Below are 13,896 nucleotides of genomic sequence, written 5' to 3' on the forward strand. Positions count from 1 at the left end.
CTGGATTTTCATAGCACAGCAGAAGCCTGATCTTGATTTCTTCCTTTTTTAAATCAGAATTCTAGCTAGTAACAAATCCTGCTCCTTTCCTTTCTTTACCTCAGGGGACAAATCTCTTTTAACTGTGGCAGTAGCTTAATAGCATCCAAGGTTCGGTTTAAGAGAATGAGGTACTGTCACTGTATGTTAGTATAAGCACAAAATAAGGGCCCATAAGTCATATGGCCCACACAAAATTTTCAGTCGCAAGGATCCCAGAAATCCTGCATCTACTGGATAACAATGCTTTGGACACAAGTATGAGGACATCATCATAATTCATTACTTGCACTTGCAGAAACACAGATTCTACACATAGCATGGCATGCAACTGAGAGGAGGTTTGACTGCATGGAAAGCTGCCTTAAAACATGTAGCTCCATGAGAGCCCCCCAACATTGCACAATTAGCCTAGCACTAGTAGTACAATAATTTACTTCTAGTAGTAGTAGTATATATGAATCAAATAATCCTTAATCGTATATATATAGTGCTTATTGTACCGTGACCAATTCTTGATCACCGTAGGTTGCGGTAGTGATTAATCAGTCAGTTTTGAGTTGATAATAAATGATGATGATCACTTGAGGCGACTCGACCGCCGAGCGGACGTTTGGTGGAGGAGCTGATTGATCAGTTGACGGAGGAGAAGCTCCAGAGGTTGATCTCACCTTCCTCCTCCCACTCGTTGGCCGCGTCCGTCGCCATGGGCGCTGGCGCGAAGAAGGAGCTGCATGGGTCCATCATGGCGTACTCCATGCACTTGGGCGACTGGAAGAAGGCCTCGATGTCCGCGAGCGCGGCGAGGTCCGCGTCCCCGGTCATGTCGATGTCGTCGTGCGCCATCTCGTAGTACTGGCCGGTGTTCCCGGTCTCCGGGGAGCTCGCGCCCGACGACGCGTCGCCGTAGCTGCACGGCGGGGTGGTAGCGTTGATGGCCGCGGCGCCAGAGTAGTAGGGGGCGCCGGCGCCGGGCTGCAGCGGACTGCAGCCGGCATTGGCGGCCGCGGCGGCGGCGACGCGCTGGATGGACTTGGGCGACATGGCGGCGGCGGGGATGTGGAAGGGGAGTGGCACGGGGAAGTTGAGGTCGGCAGCGGAGCCCTTGAGGCAGAGCAGCGCGGCGTCGTAGGCGCGCGCGGCGGCCTCGGCGGTGGAGTAGGAGCCGAGCCATATCCGCGTCTTCTGGTTGGGCGCCCGGATCTCCGACACCCACGAGCCCCAGCTCCGCATCCGCACGCCCTTGTACTGCCGCTTCCCGGCGCCCTGCTGCCTCGCCGCCGCCGCCGCCGCATTGCCGGCGGCGCCGTCGACCGCCGCGTCCTGCAGCTGCGCGCCGCCCTTCACCATGTCGTAGCGAACCTGACCCCCTGTCTTCTGATGCTCTGGCTGCTAGCAAAGTTTGATGCGTGATGTCGACGGTTGGGAGTGCAAGAGCTCGATCGAGGAATGCAACAAGAGAGCAAGCGTCGGAGTGGGCTAGCTGGGGTAGTAGGTGTGTGTGTGGCTACCGGCTGGTGCGGAGCGCAGCGTCCGATGGCTTATTTATAGGACGCGGCCGCATCAGACTGTGCGTAGATTATTTGTCTCGCCTCATTTAGCTGTGCGTGTGATGAACATTTTTATAGCGATTTTGTTCACATCACGCTTGATATTTCCCGTGTTTCTTTTTTGGCCCAATACAGCATCGATATTCGATCGTACTTCGTCAGTACCACCAATCCACCGGTCTGCAATAATTCAGAGAGGAAAATACTAGGATATGGAGGGGAGGAGCGAAGGATCCTACACACTGAAACGGATCATTCCGACGTACGCAGCATGTCAGCGGCTCGCGAGGACAGGTTGTACGCTTCAAGTTTACTCAAGTGTGGATAAGCCATTGAGCAGCAGCCGCCATCAGCATGCATGCCGCATACATGATATACATGATAAGTATGATTAGTGTGTTGGCGTGCCGTGCAGTGGCTTGCATGCTCGATCGATCGTCACCAGGGAGAATAACAATCGATCGGTCATCATTATGTGCTGCACAGACGTACAAACTAGACTGGCCTGGTCATTTTACCGGTTTTTTTGCGGTTGGTGTAATGGTGCTAGACCAACGTTCGTGCATACAGATAGATGAGCTCGAGCCTTCGTCTTCTGTCTGCGTTTACCATGTCTTTTTCTGAAGCTTGTATACACTGCTGCCTTGACAACAATTTACCGCTCGACACATAGAGTCACTTATACCTACCACTACTAGTCAAACACTAAGTAGGTCACATCTCGTCACGCTAATCATGTATTCGTAACCTGTTCACATCAACAAGCACGCTCGATTGGCTAGCCACGCCACATTGTCGCCGTCCGTGTACACGGCCAGGCCAGCTAGCGATACCCAAGACAACAGGAGGAAAAAGTCTTAACACACTTTAGATTTTAGCTAGGTAACACACACATCTACCAGTCCAATCACCCAGCAAAGTCCTACTTAACCATGTGCTAAATTACTTTCCCACTGTGAACAGCCGACGGGTTGACCACGCACAGGGACGCACTGTGCACCGCCCATCCCACCACCCCCCTTCGTCCCACACGAAGGCACGTATGCGTTGCGCCCCCACCAGTATTCAACAAAACAATGGCACGCCAGGCAGAGGTCCCACCGATCTCGAGCGTACGTCGGTGTCCCCGGCCGTACGGCACTAGCGCGATCGCCAGGCCGCAGGAGCACCGGCTGGCAGTCTCTGGCACGCGCCCGGACCAGTGTCCCCGTCCCCGACCCGAAATTCTGGCAGCCATGGCCCGCGCGGCCGCGAACGAGCCGAGCTGCGTGTGCGCCGCTGCGCGCGTGCACAGTAGTGAGAAACCACGCGCGCGCCTCGAACACGTTGCCAGGTGGAGAGCGTACCAGGGTGCCGCTGCTACCGGCCACTAACATGCGCGGCGCCTTCGCGCGCAGCTTCGTCGCACGGTGGGGGGACGCGACGGCGACCCGATCGCTCCGTTGGATATAGCGGGAGCCGGAGCCGGGAGCCGCCGTGCCGAGGCGGATGGCGTTGCGTCGCGTGCGGCGTCAGCAGAGTGGGGAGTCCTGGCCTGGCGCAACAACCAACCAGCCAAACGGCGCGTACGGAGGTGGGGGTGGGTTCCGCTAGCGTTTTGGCTTTGGTCAGTGGCGCGCGGCAGGGGAAGGGCGGGGAGCTGCAGCTGCTAGCTGGAGCCGCACTGGCCTCCGACCGCAAACCGCGTGGAGGTGATGCGGAGGGGGTGACCGCCTGACGGGGACAGGTGATGGATGAGAGGGATATGGCCTCGGGATCGATCAGCTACCATGTCCTGCCTCCTGTGGCGGGCGGGCGCGACCGGGCATGGAAACGAAATGATGGGTGGATGCTGTGGTGGGGGATTCCGCTCCGGGATAGCGATGGGTGCTTCCTTTCCATGCTTTGGTCGCGCTGACGTAGCTCGGCGTAGGACTCTACTCGATCTGCTCGGGCAATCCATCTGTACTTGATCGGCTGGCACTGGCAAGCCGTGCGATCGATTGTACGACGTGACACTGATCGGGGCATCGGGCACATGTTTACCGTACTGTCTGAGCTACAAATACTTAAGCGTATGCGTTGTGGACTTGGGCCAGTGTACCCACGGAAGAAGGAATGACAAAAATGTGCCGGAGCCCGGAGACAAGTGACGGTGGGCGGGGGCATCGTGCCAGCGCAAGCCTTGGTTCATGGTAGCTGCTTCAAAAGTTCAGCCTGTATGAACGCAAAGCCATCCCTCGTCGTTCGACGCCACGCATGGTTTGAGCGCATGTACACGTGGGCACTCAGCGAGCGTATATTTGGTAGCAACTAGCAAGCAAGCTTCGCTAAGTAGCGTTCTCACATTCACAAACGCCATGCTTTCTCACCTTGGGATTCAAACACATCAATCGTTAAAATTGTCCGGCTCCTGTTGATGAACACAGACAGGTAGCTTTCATGATCAGTTTTCACGTACTGATGCAATGCAGGGAACAACGAACAATGAATTATCTGAGCTCCCAGTCCCGCATTGAACATCACTGCATCAGCTAGGCGACTGAACGATCGACACCCATTAGCTGCATGCCTGCAGCATCGCAATGCGAAATAATGCTATCCTAACCAAGGCCCTGACGGTCCAGATGGATTAGCAGTCTGTATTGTTCCACGCGGTGATGCCAGGCATTCAGCCAGTGCTACAGACACCCGTACACTAAACATGGAGTACTATAAACAAGTGGCCATTTTAGTCCAGATCGAAAAGCGTGGTTAATTGGCCGGCCAGTCCAACTCCGGGTCCCCGGCATGCCGCCGCCGCCGCCGCCGCCCGGTTCCAGGCCACAGGCCGCCAGCTGCTGCCCTCCGGATCCGAGCCCCACCGCGTGCTCGATCTTGACTTGGGGCGTCCTCTCCTCTGTCCTCTCCATGCCCTCCCTCCCTTTCCGTTCCTCCGTACACAAACACACACACTCCACGGACCACGGCCATGCACTCCATGCCATCATACCCTCGGCCCTGCTCGGTCCGACCGCCATGCTGCTGCGGTCGTCGCCACTGAAACTGAACCGAACCTAGCTAGGAGGCTTGGCTAGCAGCAGCAGCCACACAGAGCACACAGAAAATCTCTGCGTGCTCAGGCCCCATCTAGCTGGTGGTCTCCGTGTGCCCATGTCATGTGATTGGTCTAAGAAGGAAGCTACCACTGCTACTAGTAGTAAAACAAAATGGATTCCCCATGACCTGTTCAGGATGAGCTTGTTTATGCGACGCAAACGGCCGGTGAGAAGACGATCGATCCTCCCAGGAAGGAAGATACCTTGCGGCTCGGCTCTGTGTACTTGTTTAATCGGGGGCGATGTTCTGGTGCAATGCATTCATTGGGCTGGCTGGGGTTCTGTTGGCCCAGGGGGCAGGATGCCGGAGTATACGAGTATCTAATTACCGACCAGGACATTAATCGGTCAAAGTAGGATGCATAGGGCTGTGGCCTTTTTCTTTCTTGGCTTGCATGATGATGGAGTGAAGAAAAGGATGGGTAAAATGGCGTCCAGACGTGATGCGAGTAGTGCAGTCTCCCAGTCAAGTCGTCAGTGAATGGTGGTGCTTGTTTATAGAGCTAGCTTTTCGCATGATGCGATGTTTGATAAAGGTTTACAACTAGAAATGTGGTTAGAAAGCTAAACATTACGATTAGATGAGTGTTTAGCATTGCTACTGATCTTCGTTTTGGCTTGCAAATTTTTCCTTTATGGCAGCCAATGATAAACAGCCTTGTGCCCTTTTTCGATGCAGCAGTTGGTGAAATTTCCTTCTTTATTACAATTGGCAAGAATTCTTTATTTTCTGCAATTCACAATCTACTCCTACTCTACAACAGGTATGCCTTCTGAAAGGAATCCCAACTATGAGAGCACATGGTAATGTGGTAAACGAACCAACCTGCACTCATCACTTTCTAGATGACTATCCTCGTGTCAATAAAAGGACGAGTTGTCATGTATCGGTGTTACCCTGGGATCGAGCACATTGTGTGAAAGGCACAACCTGCCGACGAGTATCCCTCGGCATATCAAACTGAGTGCTACAGCTTTCAACTATCAAGGAAAAGGTGCAGTGAACATGCTGTTTATGATGACCTCATGATCCAGCCTGACCATGACTATTCCCTAGTAGTTTAGTGCCGGTAATGTTCGACTACCTGTTTGCCACGATACACACATAAAAGAAAGATGACATATATATATGCTAACAAGAGAGATTGAGAGAGAGAGAGAGAAGACGGTCTTCTGTAAGTGCGATGGAGAACCTGAAATCCAGGAGGGTCAAAAGGCCAGGAAGGCAAGCTAGCGACCAAAACCCCGCCCCATTTTTCAAACAGAATTAACATCATATCCCGATCAGATTCAGATACTATACTCGATCGCTAGCACCACATTAAATTTGACAACATTGCTTTCAGATCTTTTCCCTTATCTCGCTACATGCAGCGGCAGACGTCCGCCTCAGACAGGTGTCCCGCGACGAAGAGCGAGGGAGGAACAGGTCTCCGAGAGGTCATCGATCGATCAGCAAACTACTCATAAATAAGCGCGCGCAAGCCAACGGATCAGCTGCCGTCAGAGGCCCACGCGCGACGCGGTTTAACAGCCTAGCCCGCAGAAGAAAAATTCCCTCCGATGTGATGCGATCGCTTCACGATCGAGCCATCCATCCATCCATCCATCAGCTCGTGTTTTTCTTTTCCGGGGGCTCGTCGGATGGATCGTCAAAGTGGATGGAAATGGACAGCGGGAGTGGTTAACCCCTTGCAGCAGCCGTATCTTTCAGGCCTCGCCGGCAAGGAGCTGGCCTGCATTAGGAGCAGGGGACAGCGGATGGGCGAGGGAAGCTTCCGGTTACGTGCAAGCCTGCGAGATGATTCGCGTCTTGCCTTTTGGGCGATTGGTTTTTCTATTGTGCATGTGAGGGGGAGGGTGTTAACCTGGCTAGCTGAAGGGCAGAGAATTCTGCCGGCTGGAGAACTTGCAGGGTATCGGTTACCTACTTGCTTGCCTAACAGTTGGGATTCCGGGAGCGTGGTGTTGCGTTTTTGTAGCTCGGTTTTAGGTTTTCAGATCTCCTGCCCAACTTTGTGCAGTTACTGTTTTCTGCTGTAGATGGGTTAGTACTTGATGTCAGGATGCTTTGAAAGTTCTATTCAGTTCTTCAGAAAAAGATGGCAACTCTTCTTGCACCAGAAAAGGAGGGCCATCTTATAACTGTCTTGCACCAGATTTCTTCTACTTGTTTGTGCGTGCTGTCTGGCCAATGGTCAGGGGTAACTTTTGCCAAAGAGGACCAGATGTTTTGCCGGAGTCAAGACTCACTTGATCATGGTTTACGACATCCATCTAGATCCAGAATCTGGGACATAAGAATTTCGGTTATTTTGTACTTTTAAACCTAAGATCCACATCAACCGACAACAGCATGCGAGACCATTTCAAAAGTTTTAGACTTGAACCAGGCTACGTTGCAAGGAGAATTGAGAATAAAGAAGGAATGTGCTGCAAAGTTATAGGAATTAGCGACAGCTATACTGCAAAAACTTCTTACATAATAATGAGATTCCAACTACTACATACTTTATATGATAGTGTTCACAACAATCACACGAGTGATCTGCCTTTTACAGTCACTGATAGTGTTTACTAATAACGTGGTCATGACAGTAAGTGAAAAAAGACGATACATTTTTCCTCTAAAATATCTTGTTTACTAATATCTTTTCTTAAATATCTTGCTTAGAGGTTAAGTCAGCCTATCTATACAAAGAGAGTAGATATATATCAATCAAACAAGCAAATAAGATAAATCAATATATTATCACATTCTCTTTCTTTCATCTTTGCTCTTGTGATGTGGCTGCCACCATCCAGCGAGGTCGTGTTGCTTCAGTTTAGGTCATCTAAATTCATGTTCGTAACAGTTACTCGTCGTGTATATATATATATATCAAAATTTTATCCCAAAAATGGTAGAAAGACTTTACTAAAATGTTTGTTTTGCTTGTTCCAAAATTTTGGTAGAAAGTGGTATAATAGGCCCATTAGAGTTATAGGTGGAGATAAGATTAAATATGTTGCTTAGAGGTTAAGTCAGTCTGTCTATTTATATAAATAGAGTGTATAGATTATGAGTGATCTTTGTATAAGCAAACATGAAACAAAAACATGAAACAAAAGAAATAAAAGAAACGGCAACCTGATGTATATGTGTTTAAGGTGCTAAAACTGCATGCCAAACTGCTGCATGGCTGCTCCTGCCAGGGTGCTTGCCTGTTTCAATGCCTTTAAATAGAATGCATTAACAGAAAACGCATCACCAAATTTACAGAAACATATCATCATCACAACTAAAGAGTTTTTTGAAAGTAGATAAACTATAACTTGGATCGTTCATCAGATGCGGTTCTCAGACCAATTGTTCATCATGCCTGACAATAAGTGCCATAAAAACCATTGCATGCCCATCCATACACCTATTACACACATGGTCATGGATGATGATATCTCAGGTTGATGTAGAACTGATGATACCCTCAGGTAGTGAATTACGTGATCCATTCAACTTGTGATTGATTAAGTATCAGAGAATCTTACACCTAAGATTCCTAAGATTTTTCTTGTTCAACTCACAAAACGCCATCTTACGAGTATCTGGATTATAATGCTTCAAGAACATCATCGCAAAGAACCTGCTGTCATTACTGTCTTGACGAGGGAGACCAGTTATAATTGGCATGCTCCAACTTGAGAAGTCGAACTTGCTCTGTGTGATCTTCAAAATAGCTTCACCCAGCCTCGTCCTTATTTTAGAGGCTACTGGTGTGTGCCATTTTTGCTTATCTTTCAGCACTGTCGACCCGGAGTCCAACACATCGATTTGTCCATAACTTTTGTTGACAATGTATACTGTCCAGTATGAATTATGGCAGACGGGCAAGAGAATCTATGCAAAAAAATAACCATGATACTGTGTAAGAATTCAACTACATGTCTATCTTTCAAAAGTATATGTCTGGCTTTCGAAATATGCAACAACAATATAAGCAAAATACTTAGATGTCTGGCTTTCAAAATTTGCTCAGCATTGTATTGTTGTTTCAGTTCTTCAACAATTGAATTAATATTGTAATCTTCCTTCTTAAGCAACAGCAATTCCTATGATGAGAAGATAAAAGCAATATTATAAGTGCACAGAAAAAAAGATCAATGAGGATAAAAACACATTATAAGTGCACACAAAATTTTCACTTACAGAAATTTTAGGATACAGGAAGATCCTGTAACCCACAATATCTGGTCCATGATAACTTTCATCATCAATGAGACAGCTTACATACATCGACATCACCGTGTCTTCACAGAAACATCTCGTTCCAAGAATCGGTCACTACTTTGTTATGAAGACTCATGAAAACAACACTTGTGTTGGAAATGGAAATAAATTATTATCAGTGCAAGTTTCAAGAACTACTGAACTAAAAGCAACATCTACAAGTAAAGAATGTACCTCGTGTATTCTTCATTGTCAATTATCTTTTCCCAAAGTTGCAATTCCAATTGTTCATCAACCAGATTTTGGGTCCAAGTATCTTCTTTATGGAAAGGGGAGACCAATAAGCGGTCTCTTTGGACTACCAACTCTTTCCTTGCGTTAGCTTTCAATGCCTCTTTGACATTTCTTCCGTCCAATGAACTCTTTTTCTTGGTTCGTAGATCATTTCTCTTTAATTCTTTCTCGTTGAACTCATCCCCATCATCTGAATTTTCCCCACCTAATGTCCCCCCATCCTTGTCATCTTCTTTCTTGTTGCCCTCATCCCCATCATTTGATTTTTCCCCCACCTGATGTCCCCCCATCCTTGTCATCCTTCTCATGTTCAATTCAAACAATGAAACTAGGCAGGCAAAACCCAGGTTAGGTAGGTAACAGCCCAGGTTCTAGATAGGTAGAATCCTACGCTGGTAAACTCCTACCTTTTGTTTCTTTTTCTTTCTTGCATCTTTATCTTCCAACATCCTTTTTGAATGCATGTATGTAAATGCGCCGCTCAACACGTTATCTTTGTGCTCAAGGAGGAACCATGCAGTGTGTTGGCGGCAAATGAGGATTTCGTCCTGCATTTTTATCAACAATGAGCACAATCAACAGAATCTAATCTACAAGAGAAATATGATAAGAGTTGCCCAGTTACCAAAGCTTGTGACTTGCTACAGAAAAGGCAGGACTAACCTCACCAATGTTCTTGTAGTTTCCATCCTTATATCTCATTATGTACAGAAGCGTATGAAAACCACAATCATCACTGCAGAAATAAGAACATGAGCACGAATTGAGGTATGAAATTAGCAAATAACTTGATAAAGTATGACATTAGGAAATAGCTGAAAATTTACAGGTTCTTTTGCTTCCAAACACTTGGTGTTGAAGATAAGAAGTTAGTACAATTTAGGCCTATTGAACAAAGAAAGCGTCTCAGTGCGATTATCTGCAAGAGTGCAATGGATCAGTTGCGACAGCTTAGGGTGTAACGAAACAGTATCATATATTTTCTTTGCAAGGCATTTGATGTTGAAAATATCTAACTAGTCCTTCATGACGTTTTGTGGATCCCTCCAAGTCACTCAAGGAATCAAGTACACTTATAAGAGTTAAATCCGGTTCCACCACAACCAAGGACCAGTGATCTGATGAAAGGAATGGGACAAAAATCTGCAAAAAAAGAATCAATCAAATTATTGATGGTTATGGCATAACAGGCCAATTGGGTCCAACTAGCCCACATCATAAGATCCATATACAATTCCTAAAAAGCTACTGCCATATCTACAATTCCTAAACAGCTACTGCCATATCATGCAGGTAAAAGCCCAGGTTCTAGACAAGAAAAATCCTAGGTTATAGGCAGGTAAAATGAAAGGTTCAAGGCAGGTAAAAGCTAAGCTTTCGCTGGTAAACTCCTAGGTTTCAGCCTCAAGGTGTGGGTGTGTGTGACATAGTCTGGAACCTAGATTTTACCACCCCTAACTTGACATTTTACCAGCCTGGGACCTGCCTGCCTGCCTCAAGGTGTGGGTGTGTGTGACACAGAGAGAGAGAGAGAGAGAGAGAGAGAGAGAGAGTTGAGAGTTCAATGAATCCTAAGCTAACAACTATTACATCAAAGAGATATATTTAAGAATACAAATAGAACTAAATAGAATTGGAAAAGGTACAAACCATTTTTATTTCCGATATGTCATAGTCTTTGAATTCTCTTTCAAGAAAACCAGATCTTTATCCACCCCTAACAATTGGTCCTAGAAAAAAAGCATGGTGAAAGTTGATCACTAAACAACATATATAGGAAGCAGTAGTAATATTGCTAATTGGCACTTACCACAGCACCCCTAGAAAGCATAATCATGTCATTCCTTGGCTTCCATGATTCCTTCAATATTAACCTGAAAATTTCCATGACATCATCGCACAAGTGACCACCTGGTTTGAAACTCTCCACAAACTTTAACTCCGTCATCTGAATGTCATGTATTTGCACTACAACAGTTTTAGCCATCTCTTTTTTTTATTTTTCTGTCTTCAATTTGGACCTTGTATTTGATCTCATTATACAGCCGAGATTTTTCTGTCTTCAATTTGGGCCTTGTATTTGATCTCATTATACAGCCGAGATCATTTTGAATGGTCTGCAACAATGACCTTTAAATCTTCATTAGTGTTGTCCCTTATTTTTTCAAGATTTTCCTTTAGCATGGCTTCACCATACTTAATCCTCCTATTTAATTCTCTCAAAAGAACACCCTTATCACCCTCATCAACCTCACATTACTTGAGCAGATTTTCCACAGATAGAAATCCAATTTGTTGTCCTGTCACCTGAAAGGCCAAGGGAATAAAAAAATGACAGATAACATTGATTTTAATGGATCTATAAACGATCCAAATTAGGGATTTGTCCTAACCTGTTGGTTTTTGGAAGCTGGTTGCTTTCCTTTGTGTCGTGGCACCTGAAAGCCAAGGGAATTAAAAAATGACTAATAGCATTGATCTATATGGATTTATAAATGCTAAAGTAGGAATTTGTCCTAACCTGTTGCTTTTTGGAAGCTGGCCTGGGCTGGTACTTGGCAACCTGAAATGCCACCAATGTAAAGACAATATTTTTTAATATTCTGTAGTAGAAGAATGGCACTTTTTGTTGGCAACAGCAACAGCTCAGCTGCTGCCCAGGTGAGCTCTCAGCTCACTCCCAGGTGACCAGAGGTAGGAGAAAGGGGAGAGGAAGAGAGAGCACATCACACACATACGCTAACTCTGTGCACAATTGCTTTTGGTGCTGCTGAACTACTGAGAGCTACTGCTGCTCTCTACTTTATACATAGCAAAGTCAACGTACTGCTACCTAATATGGCTGAGCAGCAAGGCATGCTTTGCCCTTCTACGTACAATACAGCAGGGCATGCTTTGCCCTTCTACTCATTGCCCTGCAACCCTATATGGCTGAGCAGTAGGCACTTGAGGAGTTCTAGCCCTATATGGCTTAAGAGGAATTCAGGGAGGAGCTTAGCAATTACTTAACACACTTACCTCTTTTCTGATCTCATGTATATCCTTAAGATTTCCTAGCAGCTTCTCAACTTTTTTGTTACCATAGAGTTTGATGAGTGGTTCAACCGACGGTTGTTCTGGCCCAGGTTGCGGCTCAAGAGTTTTGATGAAACACATCTGTCAAGCAGCACAATCGATCAAAGCATAATTTTTATCAAGTTCGTAAAAGAAATTGTTTTAGAGATCCTCACTTACCAAGAGCAAAAGCGAGCTCCCCTCGACCTTTGATTTGGTTTTCTTCTTTTGCCAGCTAGCGATTTTATTTTTCAAATCTTGACAAACAAATTTGCACCAGTTAAAATTTTTCATCCAACCAAAGTCTGAGCACATCCCCACGTGCTGCTTTAAGATGTAATTGCTATGAGTGGGTATAAGAAGCTTGGATACCACAATGTATAAGAAAGCATGGGCTTGCTCATACTTATTATCTTTGACAGATTTTATGTACCCGCTTACAGCCTCGACAGGGATCTCTTTAGTTTCTTTAAATGTAGTTTTTACCTTTTTATTAACCTTACTCATACGCACTACCTTTAACCCTTTACTTTTCAGAACCTGCCAAAAGTCCTCCCACTTCGTGCTCAAAGCATAACAAGTCAAACAATCATTATGGACATAAAGCTTCTACCACAATTTGTATACTAATGCAGTAATCTTCGACAATGCCAAGGCCAACCTATCTCTTTGGATCGTGAGATTCAAAGACCAAAGTCCTTCTTCATTTAGTTCATTTTAAGGAGGATAGTAAATCACTTTTCATTCAATGGCTAAACTCTGTAACGTAATTTAGTATCCCTGTCCCTCTCTCCTCCCTCCCTTCTACCTCCTTGTAAGTATCCCGCCTAGCTCAGTTCTACTTTTATTTATAAATAAAAATTGAAGTGTTGTGGGGAACTTTCCCCACAATTGGCCCTTCCAAAAAAAAAGTTACGGAGGCAGATAAATGGTTAAAAGAGAAAAGGTAGGGACTAGAATCATGATGATGATAAGGCATGCTGAAAAAGCCTGAAGATGTAGCTATTCTCTTTTCTTTCGGTTAATCTGGAGAGGAGAAGAAGTGGGATGAACCTATTGGTCCCCGTCGCCGTACAAGTTGATTACACACAGAAAGAAGCGGAGCCTTCGATTGCTGCGACAAGCAGAACCGCAAAAATCGCTATTAGTATGACCTTGAAGACGGTAGAGGGGGAGGAGGTAGATTAGTACGTTAGAGGGGAAAGGGGTAGGACCTTAAGAGGAGGAACCTGCTTGCCGCCGCCGCCGTAGTCGATCCGCGAGTGGAAAGAAGCGATGCCCTAGTTTTTTTTGAACTTTGGTGTTTCTGCCCCTATTATGAAGTCTAATTGTAATTTTACCCTCGTTTTTTGAACTTTGCGATTTTGCCCCTTCCTTTTCAAATTGAAGGTGCCATTTACCCTCACTTTTAACTCTGTTAGTTGGAGCTACATTAAAAAAATAGTGAAAATAGAAAAACCATTCAGAGCAACGTGAAAAGACACAAGTACCCGTAATCTTATCCCTAATTTTATCCTCTCCCACCCGTGGGTTGCCCGACCCCATTCGATCTCGTCTTCCTCCCAAGAAACCCTAGGACATCCTCGTCTTCCTTCCTGGCGGCAGCGGCTGGGTGATGAGTTTCCCAACGCTCAGCGGTTGGATTCGTGGGCGGGCGAGTGACATCTTCGAGCAC

At 46.3% G+C, this 13,896-nt stretch overlaps 1 protein-coding gene across 1 annotated transcript; it reads right to left on the minus strand.

The window, feature by feature from the left end:
• Positions 1-300: 300 nt before the first annotated feature.
• Positions 301-1,626, minus strand: LOC117839430 (uncharacterized). The gene has a single exon (XM_034719768.2). The coding sequence runs from the start codon at positions 1,387-1,389 to the stop codon at positions 673-675; it is 717 nt and encodes a 238-aa protein (XP_034575659.1). The 5' UTR covers positions 1,390-1,626; the 3' UTR covers positions 301-672.
• Positions 1,627-13,896: the final 12,270 nt, after the last annotated feature.

Source organism: Setaria viridis, chromosome 1 (genome assembly GCF_005286985.2).
Source record: "Setaria viridis chromosome 1, Setaria_viridis_v4.0, whole genome shotgun sequence".
NCBI classification, from domain to species: Eukaryota; Viridiplantae; Streptophyta; class Magnoliopsida; order Poales; family Poaceae; genus Setaria; species Setaria viridis.

Excerpts from the sequence above, each read along its gene's own strand:
- LOC117839430 (XM_034719768.2), bottom strand. The coding sequence starts at position 1,389 with ATGGTGAAGGGCGGCGCGCAGCTGCAGGACGCGGCGGTCGACGGCGCC.